The sequence below is a fragment of the Populus euphratica genome, unplaced genomic scaffold (genome assembly GCF_000495115.2).
Source record: "Populus euphratica unplaced genomic scaffold, PopEup_1.0 scaffold101.1, whole genome shotgun sequence".
NCBI classification, from domain to species: Eukaryota; Viridiplantae; Streptophyta; class Magnoliopsida; order Malpighiales; family Salicaceae; genus Populus; species Populus euphratica.
This window is the reverse complement of record NW_011499894.1, coordinates 1392502-1408235: the sequence shown is the minus strand read 5'-3', so window position 1 is coordinate 1408235 and position 15734 is coordinate 1392502. Positions and strand designations below refer to the sequence as shown.

The following is a 15734-nucleotide window of genomic DNA, read 5'->3' as shown; positions in this document are numbered from 1 at the left end:
GGTTTCCAGTTGAGTAATAAAAAGAGTTTATATTATACTTATTTAAAATACCATTAGTAGATACACTAACCTTGATTTTTTTTTTTTATTATTGTTTAATCCTCATATTAATCTTACATCTCAAAATCCTCTTTAACTTCTTCTTCTTCTTCTTTTTATTATTATTATTCTTGTTGTTGTTATTATTATATAGTTAACCTCCTTGTAGGTCGACCTCGGTCTTGTCGGGTTATTTATTACTTCGACACTCCTGCACTTAGAAGAAAACATCAATATTTTGATTGTGTTAAAATGCAAGCTAAAGCAACACCTCTATTTTGTGATAATATGTCAACAATTTCAATGGCCAAGAATCTAGTTTTTCATCAAAAAACTAGACACATAAACAGGAAGTATCATTTCATAAGGGAAGTTCTGTAAGAGAAAGTGATCAACATGCAATTTTGCAAAAGTGAAGAACAACTTGTAGATATTTTTACAAAAGCTCTGTCTAAAGACAAATTCAAGCAACTAAGATTGAAACTTGGAGTTAAACCAGTAAGTAGCTTAGGAGAGGGTATTGAAAGATTACTTGGATTTCAAGCCTCAGAAGTAAATCCTACAAGCTATAACGAGAAAAATAAAGAAATGAAAGGAGTTTTCTGATAAAGAAAGTTACAGCAATTACAATTAGTTTTTTTTGTTATAACCGTTTCTTACATATATAAGAGTCGTAGCCCTCAATCATTGAAATGTTGAGATGAGTTGATTTCTAAATTTTAGAATTTAGTTATTGGAAGCATGCACCAAGTATAAAAGCAGGTTTCCTGCTGAGCTAAAAACAGTGGAATACAAGAACATTTTTCATTTTTTTTCCCTCTCTGAAAATTTTTCTTCTACAAACTCTTCTTTTAAACTAAAAACAAACAAAAACAATGTGCTTGGTATGGGAAAATCTCACGGTGGAGCTACCTAGCATGATCACAAGTGGTTCAACGAGGAAATTGCTAAGTGATCTTAGTGGTTATGCTGAACCAGGCCATATCATGGCTATCATGGGACCTTCTGGGTCCGGCAAATCCACGCTACTTGACTCATTGGCTGGTATAAGTCTCTCCTCATCAACCTGAAGACCCTATTTTTGAAAAATAATTTGTGGATGGTTAATGAACATATTGCAACCTGTAGTTAATGATTCTGCATGTTCAAACTATACATGAGTTATGATTCTGTTCCGATTTTCTTTCTTGATCCCATAAACAGGAAGACTTTCTTCAAATGTTAAATTGAGTGGAAAAGTCCTTATCAATGCCAAGAGAAGCAGCATAGAGTGCAGAGATATTGTAAGGAGTTCGAAGTACCTCTAATAACGCGGGTTACTTCTTCAGGTCTTGCTTTGTTTCTATCTGTTTACAGCAAATATTGGAAGGTCAGCTAAATATTGTTTATCATCTTACCTGGTATATGTTTCTTCAAATTTCAGTCTTACGTTACTCAAGAAGATTTTTTCTTGGGAACCCTTACAGTCAGAGAAACAATTACTTACTCGGCTCACATGAGGCTTCCTGGGAAAACGACTAAAGACGAGATAGATAGTGTTGTTGACAACACAATAATGGAGTTCGGTCTTCAAGATTGCGCTGATTCTAAGATTGGAAATTGGCATTTAAGGGGCATAAGCACTGGTGAAAAGAAGAGACTTAGCATTAGTGTTGAAATTTTAACACGTCCACATATTATGCTCCTTGATGAGCCCACTACTGGCCTGGATAGTGCTTCAGCTTTCTTTGTGATAAGAGCTCTTAGCAGCATTGCTTATGATGGAAAGATTGTCATTTGTTCCATTCATCAGCCAAGTAGCGATGTTTTCAATCTTTTAGATGATTTGCTGCTTCTCTCAGGAGGAGAAACTGTCTATTTCGGAGAAGCGAAAATGGCAGTGAAGGTCCGTGAATACAAGTTTTATGTTAGAACCCAGACATGAACTTTTTAAAAAAGCACTGCTTTTATAATATCTATTAAAACAGTTTTTCGCAGAAGCCGGATTCCCTTGTCCAACTAAAAGAAATCCTTCTGATCACTTCCTGCGTTGTATAAATTTGGACTTTGATATCATTGCAGAAGCTCTGTTGCGATATCAGAACATCTGCGTAAGTTTAAAGTCAGAATTTGTTGATTATTCAAAGCTGTTTCTATTGATCCTCCACAGGATAGCTTTATGTTTTCTTTCTTTTATGGTTCCTTACAGGCAATCCCAGAATCGTCAAGTAATTCGGTAAAGATGAAAACTGCGGAGATCAGAGAAACACTTATTGAGAAGTACAAGTGCTCTGAGTTTTCAATTAATACAAGAATCCCTGCACTCGTCTGCCGGGTTACGCTACACACAAATATATATGGTCGATAACTCTACCCATTCTAATCTGCTTGTCTTTGAATGAAAGTCTACTGAGGATTATCAACCAAGCTGTGAAGCTGTATTTAGAAATATTGAGAGAGTTCCCTAGAATTTTACGCCAATAAACCCTCACACTTCTATCTCTTATCTCTTCCCAGGCACTTTTAACACTGAAATAAAAATTATATATATATATATATATATAAAAATTTAGTATCAAATTTATAAATTAAACAACAAAGAAATATATTAAACTAAACAATTAAACATATAATTTCATTTGACCTTAAGGTTGTTGGGAAAATTATTTAGTAAAACCAATGAAACATATTTGCAAGATAATAAAAACATGAACACAAAATATTAAAAAAGAAGAAGATAAGGATAGAGTATTTATTTGTAGAATTGTAGATATGAATTAAAACCAAAACGGGAAAGAAAATTGTTTCCAAGGATTGTATTCTCTGTATTTAAAGCTAAATTGTCTGTCAATATGTGTAAACAATATCAGTGCAACTTGCCTTCCATTATGTCAATAACAATACCTCGAAAAGATATACTCCCAATCAAGGCCTAAAAAGTAGAAAAGTTGAACATTTTCTCAGCTACAATGAAATTTTCTTTGCAACAAGGAAACCTAAAGCTAGAGGAAAGAGAGCACAAGAGCAAACAGTGCAAAGATTCAGGTGTTTCGTCGAGAAAGGTTGGGTGGAGATTACGGAGAGGCTGTGCTTGTGCTGTCGAACTTCTTCTCATCATTCCCATTCTTGCTTGCCATATCTCTTCTTTCAGGAACAATAATCTATTACATGGTGAAATTTCATCCAGGATTTCCTCACTATGCCTTTTTCTGCATCAATCTCTTTTGCTGTCTCTCTGTCGTAGAAACTTGTATGATGACTGTTGCATATCTGGTGCCTAATGTCTTGATGGGCATTGCATATCTGGGGCCTAATGTCTTGATGGGCATCGGTATTGGAATCGGTGTAATTGTAAGTGAAGTTCACACTTCCAGCATTAAAGTGATTGATTCCAAAAGTTTAATTTGTTAGTTAATGCAGTACTAAAAACACATGCTTTTCTGCAGGTCTTTATGATGATGGCATCTGAAATCTTCAGACCTGTACCAGACCTTCCAAAATTCTTCTGGCGTTACCCAGTCTCCTACATCAGTTTCGCGACATGGGCAATCCAGGTACATTTTCAGAGTTGTAATTTATCCTTGAACTGCAAACCTTCAGGTTGATTCAAAAACCTTACTGAAAACATAGGGTGAGTACAAGAACGAAATGATTGGGCTCGAGTTTGATCCTTTACTTCCAGGAAACTCAAAGGTGAAGGGAGAAACAATCCTACAAACAGTTTTCGGAGTTCCCTTGAATCATTCCAAATGGTGGGATTTGACTGCACTGTTATTCGTTTTACTAACCCATCGACCAGTCTTGTACATGGTACTGAAGTACAAGGATAGAATAGCTTCAAAATTTCCCAGGCTACATGCCAATAAAACTGTCCAACACCTTGCAAGGAGAGTTTCGAAAGCGGGCGAAAGGCTTTCTTCCTTGAAGAGACACCATCCTCTGTTAGGTGATCCAAACATTTAAATACACATAAATTTACGTGGTTCGGCAACTTCTGGTCTCCAATACCTTAGTTTACAAGAAGAAGTCCAGTTGTTTCAGTAAGATTAAGAGAGCTTTCTGTTAATTTCTTTCAATGTACGCTCAAAAGTTTGCACGCTTGAATTTCGCAGCAAACAGCAGATCTATGCATGCATGTATCCAGCTATTATTTGACGACAATAAAAATGCAGAATGAATTTAGGATCATTTTCATGCTAAAAATTCCTCACAGTTTTTACTTGTCAAAATCCTCCCAACATAATTGTACCATGATGTAAGAATAACTTTCAAATCTTGATTATTTTTTTAATCAAATTTATAGCAAAAAGATTTAAATTCAAAATCTGCAGTTCAACGTTAAATTCAAAATCCTCCCAACATAATTATATAGGTTTAAATAGAAAAATAAAAACTTGATATTACTAGACACGACATCATAGTTACAAGCCAGTAAACCTGCAATTCAACGGGTACTCGTAAAGCCCTTTCCTTGAAAAGATTTTAAATTCAAAACTCTTATATTTTCTTTTTTCAAAAAGAATAAAAATAAAATATAATCCTACAATTACTATCAATTCATAAACTAAAGCACTTTCCTATTGGAGGCAAAAAATGTTTAGAATACAAGGGATCAAGATCCCGATATTTTAATTAAGGAATAAAATTCTTGTGCAATAGTCAATTAGCTCATGTCCAGTTGAAGCGTATGTTTGGTATTAGATGTAGAATATTTTTTAAAAGTTTTTTTTAATTGAAGATATATTAAATTAATATTTATTTATATTTATTTTCTTTATTTTTGATACCCGCATATCAAAATTATTTAAAAAATACCTAAAAAATCAATTATATGTTTTTAAATAAATAAATATTTTAAAATAAATAAATTATAATACAAAAATAAAAACTCATAAAGTAAGTAAAATGAAAGGACAGGCCTTTAAATAAATCTTTCTTTTAGGTCTGTGGACAATAATAATCATGGATATTTGATCCTACATTTAAAGAAAATATTTCATTCATATCACATTAGAAAGCCTAAATAGAGATAATTAAAAATTAAATTTTATAACTTATTTTAATTTAATTTTTATAAAATTATATCTTCATAATTTATGTCACTAATTTAACAAGTTAATTAAAGTTAACCAAAATAAATATTTTGAAACATAGGTATCGCTATATATCACACTTTTTAGATTCCTCTTGACCTCTTAAAAGTTTTTATAAAAATATAAGTTTATTTTTTTTTGTTTTTCTTAACCTTTTATAATATTTACTAAGTATAAACTTATTTTTCATGGATGTCCACTAGTTACTTAAAATTTTTTTAAGTATAAATTTCTTCTTTATAAATTTCATCTCATCTTTTAAAAAGTTTTTTAAAATATAAAATTCTTTATATCTCACCTTATTTTCATAGAAATTTTTCTAAGTATAATTTCTTTCATAGTTTCTTTTTATAAATTTAAAAATTTCTTTAAACATAGTATACTTCTGGGAACACGGATTATCCATTTAATAAATTTAGGGTTTTATTCTCTTTTTTTAAAAAACATTATGATAATTTAATAATTTTACAAGTTTTTATAAATTAGCATCACAAAAATTTAAAAAGTTACTAATAAATTTAAATTTAATGGGTCGAAAATACCTACTAAAAAACTAGCTCAGAAACCTTCACCAAGTAAAATAGACCTAAGGTTATTGCTTGAAATAATTAGATCCACACGTATCCGTCTAGACACGATTAATTTTTAGATGGTGTGCGCGATCCAAGCACCCCCAATTAATTAGGAGGTGCTGGACACACCAGTACCACCCTTCAAAATAATTGGGGTGTCTGGCGCGCCAGCAAACCCCACTAATTAATTGGGTTGAAGGCGCCCCCATCATCTCCCTGCTAGGCGCTAGGCAACGCCAATTAACTTGCGTGCTGGGCTTGCCAGCTCCCATGTTATGCCTCTTGAAAACAAAATTCAAGGGGCACGCTTGATGTCATTCGCCCATCAACAGACCCAAAACCCATAATTTCGCAAACAGAACAGAACTAAACTCAAAGCCCAACAAGTTCAATTTTGCCAAAAAAAAAAACAGCCACCATTTGGGTTATGAAGTTTCAGAGAAACCATTTCTAATCAACTTCACATAAAGAAAAGGTACATAGTATAATTTGATCAACTTCACTTGAACACCAACAAAGGGTCACCAGTCACTAAGAAGTATGAACTGAGAAGAACAGAAACATACCGCTGCTTTGTGCGCCAATGATGGCAACAATAGCATAGGAGAGACCGCACTGGGCAAACTCAGTGGCTGTCATGAAGTCTTTGAGCCCTTCCACGTTGAACTTGCCATTTCCATCAATCAGCTGCATGCCTTCCTCTATTTTCATTACCGATCGAACTCAAAAAACAGCAACTTCTTTTGAAGTCTTCTTTCCCAGGGTTATGCGTTTTTTCGGACTGCTTACTAACAGCACCAAAAAAGAAAGAGGTATCTAATACCATAATAAAGTCAATTGACTTTATTATGGCTGGAATCTAATGCCATTATCATGTGATAATGGCATTAGATTCCTTCGGTTGGAAGCTCTTTTGCTTTTGAGCTCTGAAATACGAAAAAAGAAAGGGAGTTACAATTCCTTTATAAAGATGGAGTGTAATTGGTATTGTGTTAGCTGTTATAATTGTGGTTTAAAAAAATTTATTTTAAAAAAAGTATTTTTAATTGAGGTTGGTTTGAAAAAATATATATTTGGTTAAAACTATGATTGGAATTGAGGTTGAATAAAAAATAGTTTAATGTATTTGGTTAAGAAATACTTTTCAAACTGTGGTTATAAAATAATTAAAAAAGATATATATTAATATTAATAGTTTTTCATTGAAATATTATCGATTTAATTACTATTATTACATCATAAAATTTAATAAATATTATTATTAAAAAAACATGATACATTTAAAAATCACACTTTTAAAATACAATAATTTTAAATATTTTATTTTAAAAACATTTTTTAAAACACAATAACTTAAAATATATGTTTTGAAAGAGCAAAATTAATTATAATGGAAGATATTTTTTTATCCCATCAGTGAGAGCTAGCCGAAACTTGCAAAAAAAAAAAAAAAAAAACTCAGCATAAAGATTTGATATTATTTTTCTTCCTTGCCTCTGTTATTTTTAGATGAGTTCTATTAATAGCTTAAGGAGTTATGACCAAGAGGAGCAACTAGCGAAAAAGATGAGGTCCGCGTGCAAGAGCTGCTGAAAGGGATTCTGTCACGGCTTGGATAGATCAGGTTTGGTTCAAGGTGGAGTTGGTTCTGCTATTACATACATAGTGACTGTTGTTATTGACCACAGTGAAATGAGGAGGAGTTGTTGGTTGTCGGCTGGAGGATGGGAGCTTTTTGTGTTGTTGATGGTGAGGAGTTGCTTGCTGTGAGTTAAAGGGAAGGGCTTGGTGTTGACAGTGAATATGTTCTTCACTGTTCACTTTGCAAAAGTGAACAATGAAAGTTAAACGTAAAAATACAAAACGCTAGATAAAAAGCATGAAAAAATTGCTTTGCCGAAACCTGAGGTTGAACCTCAATTTTAGTGGATTCCATGAACCAAACCATAACTTCGTTTTTTAACCAAACATTATATTATCTACGTTTAAATAAAAACACAGCAGCTACCGCAAAGACAAACGTACTAGTGTTTTTGTTTTTGGATTTTGAACGATTATTTTTCCTTTTGAAGTCAAAGATTATTGTTTTTGTGGCATTTCTTTTCTTTGATTGTATTCTCACGAGATATTTTTCATGACAGGTTAATGTCTTGGAACTCGTAAGTCGTTATTTCGAAGAATGTAATAATTTGTGCTTGTCTTGCCACCTGAAAGTGCTTGGCAATGTCAAACACATCATCTCAATGATGGTGTAATGGCTCGCAAAGACTTCATGACAGCCACTGAGTTTGCCCAGTGCGGTCTCTCCTATGCTATTGTTGCCATCATTGGCCCACAAAGCAGCGGTATGTTTCTGTTCTTCTCAGTACATGCTTCTTAGTGACTGGTGACCCTTTGTTGGTGTTCATGTGAAGTTGATCAATTATACTATGTACTTTTTCTTTATGTGAAGTTGATTAGAAATGGTCTCTCTGAAACTTGATTAGAAATTATACTATGTACTTTTTATTTATGTGGCTGTTTTTTTTTTTGGGTAAAATTGAACTTGTTGGGCTTTGAGTTTAGTTCTGTTCTGTTTGCGAAATTATGGGTTTTGGGTCTGTTGATGCGCGAATGACATCAAGCGCGTGTCCCTTGAATTTTGTTTTCAAGGTCTACTTTATTGCGGTGCAGGTCCGGGCAAATGGGGTGGGTAAGTGCGGTAATATTTATTTTGTGGTAGTTTTTATAGTTGTAATTTAAAGAAAAAATATTTTATAAAAAATAATTTTAATTGAGATTGGTTTGGTATTTTTATATGTTTGGTTAAAATTATGATTGAAATTAAAGTTGAACAAAAAAGTAGTTTAATGTATTTGGTTAAAAATATTTTTTCAATTGAGGTTATAAAATAATTTCAAAAAATATATATCTATATTGATGTTTTTTAATTTAAATATTATAGATTTAATTACTGCTATTACATCATAAAATAAAAAATATGTTATATAAAATATTTTTTATTATTCCATTAAACTATCTACAACTTCATCACGTATGAAATACATTCGATAAGGATTACAATTTCTTTAATTTCTTAAACGCACAACAACATAAAGTATAATATCATTAGGAATAAAATTGAGATTGCAATCAAATTCTGTAAATATTAATTTTATTTTACTGGATTATTAAGCTATCTCCGTCTAATTTATGTAGTGTAATTGAATAATGTTAAATACTAATTTTTTTTAAATAAAACACAATTAAAAATAAAAAGATAATTTTTTTATTTTACTGGGTCAAGATCGGGACTGGCCGGAACAGTGGAGTCACTCTCCACAGAAGCAACTCAGCGCTGCTTTCTCTCGCCTTGTGTTACAAATGCAAAATTGAACAGTAAACTGCATCATGTTGCATCTGTTTTTAAGCAAAACGCAAACACAATCTTATAAACAAACGATTTTTTAAAGTATTTTTTATTTATAAATATATTAAAATAATATTTTTTTTATTTTTAAAAATTATTTTTAAAATTAGCATATTAAAATGATTTAAAAACATAAAAATATATAAAAATAAATATAAAAATTCAAAATTCAAAATCTTTTAAAAATATTTTAAAACTAAAAAATAAACGGGTCTAAATTCAAATGTTAAGCCCATACTCAATTAATCGGAGTGCTAGGCACACCAGTAGCTCACACTCAATTACTTAGAGTGTTAGGCACACTAGCATCTAATTTTTTCTTAGATTGCTGGGCATACATCCAAAATCAATTCGATCTAAACATAACACAGATGTAATACCTTGATGCAATTAATTTTTATGTACTAGGCATGCATCTTGCTATTCTAATGGGGCATGCTACTAAACCCATCCAACTTGCTCAAACTTAGCACTTTTTTGAAAAAATATTAGGACTTCATATAGATTTTTTATATTTTATATTGATCCAATATATATTATTTCAAGTATAATATAATTTAAAATATCATAAATGTAAAATTACACTAGTCTCTTATATTTACAAAAAGACAATACTCGTAATAACTCATGAATCCTTCAAGCTTTAGATTCATAATTTTTTTATTTTTAACATTTTTAGTATATATATTTTCAAAACTTATCTTTCTAAAATATCATTGCATTTGTTGTCTCTACAAAATTACTGACTTAAATATTTGAGAATCCATACATTTGTCGAAGGACATCTTTTGTTGGTACCAGCTATCTTAGTTTACCTAACACCATTACCTATATTGGCTTACCTAATATCACCAACTACAAGCTACAAATTACTTAGACTTTTCATATCAAGTTACTAAATATTTTAATTAGAAAGAATAAATTAAATTATTTAAACTAAAAAATTAATTAATTATTTAACAATCTTAAATTTTGAGACACAAAAGGTAAATAAAAATAATATAGAATATCAAAGTCTCAAAGATCAAAATTAATTATTGATTTTTTTAATGTTAAAGTATCTACCCTTCTAATGATTGATTGTCTGTTACAAAATTTGATTTTTATTTTATTTTGTCACTCTACGTTTTCGGCTAAAGAATTTTTATGGTGTTTGTTGGTATCCCCTACAAATAAAATATTTATTTATTTGATTATAATAGAGTAATTAAAGTTTTGAGAAATTCACATATTATCTTAGTTTCGATGCTGTATTGCAATAATATTTTTTCTACGTGTCTTGATTTTGAGATTTGTTCAGTCGAAAAGTATAATAAAATCAACTTCTTTCAAAGGAAGATACATGGTTATTTATTAAGAACAAATTAAAATAACCCCTAGAGGTAATGTAAGATTATAGAGATCATCTAAGAATTTAAGTAATTTCTTTAAAAAATCTCTTTTTGAATCCAGAATGTCTTTAATTGTTATTTAAAAATTATAAATCAAATGAAAAATATTATTAATTAAAGAAAGAAAATATATTATATAAAATCAAACCATAATCGATCGGAACTAAATGATGAAGTTAATAATGTTCATTTAATAGAAAAAAATTGAAACCATTTTTTGGGCCTCAATTGTCCGGGAAAAAAAAATTAGGGACAGCTCCCTAAATTCTTTAAATCCATTAAATTTCTATAAGAGAAATGTTATTGTGATATTTAAATTAATATTGATGGGTTAGTCATCAAAATCCTTTTGCTTTCTTGTTTAAAAACAAATATGAATATTGCTTGGCTTTCTTCTCTATTCTTCTCAAGAACTCTCCTGCCGCAACCACTATAAGGTTAAAAGCTACCCAATTACTTTATCCTTCTCCAATAATATGAATTTTTTATATTATTTCTCTAATTTTTTTTAATTTAACCATCTTTTTAATAGTAATGATGGATATCCCATGCTTTTGTAATATTTTCTTAAATGTGGATGAGGTTTTTGTCGTATTTCCTTGTACCTCCTGTTTTTCTAGCTTTTAAAATAAAGCAATTAATTAAAAGTATATATAAAAAAGTGGTTTTGTAAGGATTTTTAAAATTAATTATTTAACCTTAAAAGTTAAAAAATAATTTTTATAAAAAAAAAGTTATAGATATACTAGATTCCACTAAAAAATGATGATGTTTAGATTACAAATACTTATTTTATTTAAAAATAAAAATAATTTTAAATATGTAAAAGTACAGAATGTAGTGTATTGTGTATTTTAATATCAATCATATTAAGAGTCCATTTATTAATGAAGTTGCATCTATGTTTAAAAAAAATGCAAATGCTACCTATTTAGTTAAGAAAAAACACAATTTCTTGTATATAGATCCCATATAATTTTGTATCCGAAACGAAGAAAAGAAAAGGTATCAAAATGCTGCTTGTTGTGCACTATTCATGTTAATTAATTAGCATGAATAGTTATACTATTCATTAAACAATGTAGCAAATTTTATTGTTCTTGTCAAACCGGTTCCAGTTTAAAACTCAAAATACATTGAATTAGGTGCGATTCAGTACAATAAAAAAATAAAAATTATTTTTATATTTTATTTAATAAATTAATATTTAATATTATTCAATAACACTTAATTTAGATACATAACAGGGATGAATTTAGACTTTGCTCCTTCAACGACAGGAGACTCAAAGATGAAGGAAGAAATGGTCCTACAAATGGTGTTTGGTGTCCCAATGGGTCATTCCAAATGGTGGGATTTAATTGCCCTAATGTTACCTCTATTAGCTCATAGAGTTGTATTTTACATGGCAATTAAATACAATGAGAAAGTATCATCACTTTGTCAAACACCTTGCCTAGAGAATTTCGATGGTAGTTGAGGGGCTAGTTTTCTTCAAGAGACACCATTTTCTCAAGAGGATCTTAGGTTTCCCATGCCCTAGTCTATGATTATATTAGAACTTCCATTACTAAGATATAAAAGTGAAAGTAAAACATGTGTTTTGTTTTTTCTTCTTTTGTATCTCTACTATAGAGAGAACCTAATCAATCATGAATCTAGTTGACATATTTATGTATCATACATGACGGGGAAAAAAAACAGAACAAAAACGGAGAACACTAGAAGAACAATCGTTGACCTTATGAACCTAGCCGAGCAGTAGCTATTGTTCTTCATCAATCCTTGTTGAATTCCTGGATTGAGTTCCTCTGTTTTCTTCTCTCGTGGCTCATAATTCTCCGGTTGCATTCCTTCGAGAGTAATCATGCTTGGAAGTAAAGCTACTTTTCTCTCTGGCACGGTTTCTACACTTTCGGTGATTTTCTTGCACCTGACATCGTAAATGAATCTCTCTCCATATTTCTCAAAGCACAAGAAATCCCTATTAGCCGAAACAGGAGAAAAATTCAACTTTATATGTTCATCTTCTGCCGAGGGAAAAATTCCTGGACGTAGAGCTACTCTTCTTTCCACCCACTTGTGCTTTTTGTGGTCTTCCAAAACCAAAATAATTAGCTTTCCTTCCGCTATATCAGCCAATGCTAGTTTCCCACTATATGAAAAAATCCAGATCTTCTCCATATTAGAGAAGTAACCATGTGGCATTTTATTACTAATAAAGTATTCACTCTCCAAATCAAGAGTAACCACTTCACAATCTTTTGCTTCAAACAGAACAAAATCTACCTCCCCAAAAACATTTCCAACCACAACTTTGCTGCACCTTTTCTCATTCTTACTCGACTTAACAGGGACTTCAAGTGATCTCCATGAACAGTCATCCCTCCCAAGAGTGAGAATTTCACAACCTTCAACCTCAACCCTCTCTTTATTGTAATAAGCAGCTACCAGCTTATACTCATCAGTGGAAGGAACAAATGTGAGAAGGATTCTGGAGATGTTCTTCTCATGAGATATTGGATGGGGTACGTCAAGAAACTGGCGTGTCTCAGGATTTCTTACACGATATCTCTTAGTATCATTAGCACTCCTCTCCAATATCAAGCCACGGCAATCAGTCACGTATTTGAATATTTCTCTTCTTGATTCATTTATGCTAATAGGAGTTTCAACTACATGTTCAACATCATAGCATTTCCTCTTGGCCCGAATCATATGCATTTCCAGAAGATAGGGGTCTTGAATGAGAGCATTCCAATGCTTGCACACACATCTGTATCTTAACAAAAACTTGGCTGGTAGCCAGCTTAATATCTCAACAAGAATTTCGTCAGCAAGACAGAAAGTTTTCTTTTTGGTACTAAAGGGACATATACCCCAAGGAATATGCATGGCCAAAGGTGGAACCAAGGGAATTTTATCTGTATAAAAGGCAAAAAATCAAAAGAAAAATTCTCATCAATATTATACTAGATCGGATGTGGATGCATAGCCTGCGCATGTTATGTATACTTGATTTCAGTCTCAAACGACTTTTTGTTGGGAAAGATCTTCCCGACGCAACTACTTGTTTCGTTAGGGAAACCTACCTCTTGTGGTGTGCTTAACGCTCGAAAGAGATGAGACATAGTATCAGTGTGTGAAAACTACATGTGTACATGATTAAACTCTATAATAAAAAATTAAAAATAATAAAGGGTAGAAAATATCAATTTACCTGTTTTGATCCTTGACCTGGATTTTTGCGCAATCCAAGCTTTACAGAAACCATTGTTGAAGAATTCCATGGCTTCCACCTTACAAAACCTAAGGTAACAATTAAAGCAACTAAATATATTATTAAAAAAAGTAACTAAATATATTATAAAAAAACAAAGCAACTAAATAGAGGAAGAGCTAACCGTGAAACTTGTACTGTATCCTTTTCAAACTCATATATATATATATACACACACACACACACACACATATATATTAGAAGAAGTCTACTGGTAATAAAAAACTGAGAAATCATTATATATATAATCGTATCCTATCCAAACTCAAATATATACATATAAGAAGAAGTCTACCAGTAATAAAAAACAGAGAAATCATTATATATATAATGGTATCCTTTCCAAACTCAAACATATACATCTAAGAAGAAGCCCGCCGGTAAAAAAAAAAAATTCAAAGGTGTATTATTGATGTGTTACAGTCCATAAGACCTTTAGCTTCCACGACTATAATGATTATTATTATTAGGTTGTTGTAGTACTTTAAATTTATAAGACTTTTTGGACAATTTTTTCAATGATTCTGATTCATTAAATTAAGTTCATACAATTGCATGTCTCAACATTTTTTTTTATTGGATTAAAGCTTGAAAATATCACCCTACTATTTTAATTTAATTCACTTTGTTTTAGTAAAACAAGTATGCATTCATTTAATTAAATATATTAAAAATTATATGCCAATAAATATAATAAAAAAGTTTTGACTCTTCTATTCAAATCACCTCACCACCAGTTGAATACCTTTTTTTTCTTCTAATATAAAAGAATGAATGAGTAGGTTATTGACAAGTTTATATTGACTTTGAGTGAAATATAAAATTGTGAATTAGATATTCAATGCTTTCATGTAATAAAATAAGTAAAGATTATATATGTTAATAAAAACATATAAGATTTTAAGTTAATTTTTAACGTAGTAGAAAAATAGAATAATAATCGTTTTTTTTTTTAGTTTTTGTATAATAATTTTTCAAAAAAATATTTTAAGGGAAAAAAATACAAAAATACAAAAGAATATAGATAAGAACTAAAAGAATGATATAAATAGGCTAAGAATATAGCTATAAATATTTCAAATATAAAGAAAAAAACTAAAAATATGAATTACAAAAAAATACAAAGATAAAACCAAAAAGAAAACAGTAATAAATAAGTCAAGTATCAAATAATAAATATGTTCAATATGTGTGTGTGTGTCATTTCTACGTGAAAACTACGTTTCCTTTTAATATATGTATAATAATATAATACCCTAGTTATAAACCTGACCCAGCTTAATGGGTTGATTCAAGAAACGGTCAACCTAGTAGCTAGATCGATCTGGATTTAATAGAAGATTGGTCGGGGTAACAGTCAGGCAAAACCAAGTCGAACCAGCAGGTCAACCCATGATCAGGTCAAACCTGGATGAGACCTGGTGTTTTTTTCCTAAATGTGAAATTTAAAATCCATTAGTATATATAATCTATATTACCAAGAAAAAAGTTATATTTTTTCAATATGTAATAAAAAAAACTTTTTGATTTAAATCTTTCAACTTAAAGGGATAACATGGTATATTTACAATATAGGATTTGAAACTCTTTCGTATATATACTATATGTTTCCATTAAAAAAGTTATGTTTTTTCAATGTAGGATTTAAAACTCATTAGTATATATATTCTATGTTTCAAAGAAAAAAAAATTATATTTTTTCAATATAGAATACAAAACTTTTTAGTCTAAATACTTCAACTTAAAGGAATAATATAGTATCTTGTCAATGTGGAATTTAAAGCCCTTTATATATACTCTTTATTCCCATGAAAAAGGTTAAGCTTTTTCAATGAAAGATTTGAAATCCATTAGTACATGTACTCTATATTTTCAAGAAAAAAGTTATTTCTTTAATGTGGGATAAAGAATAACGTAGTATCTTTTCAATATAGAATTTGAAGCTCTTCTTTAAATTGAAGTATTTAAACT

At 30.5% G+C, this 15734-nt stretch overlaps 1 protein-coding gene across 1 annotated transcript; it reads left to right on the top strand.

Annotated features, from left to right (window-relative positions):
- Positions 1 to 914: 914 nt before the first annotated feature.
- LOC105131875 (ABC transporter G family member 15-like) lies at positions 915 to 3981 on the top strand. The gene is made up of 8 exons (XM_011035055.1): positions 915 to 1083; positions 1243 to 1322; positions 1463 to 1924; positions 2007 to 2129; positions 2228 to 2344; positions 3025 to 3369; positions 3465 to 3572; positions 3649 to 3981. The coding sequence occupies exons 1-8, from the start codon at positions 915 to 917 to the stop codon at positions 3979 to 3981; spliced, it is 1737 nt and encodes a 578-aa protein (XP_011033357.1).
- Positions 3982 to 15734: the final 11753 nt, after the last annotated feature.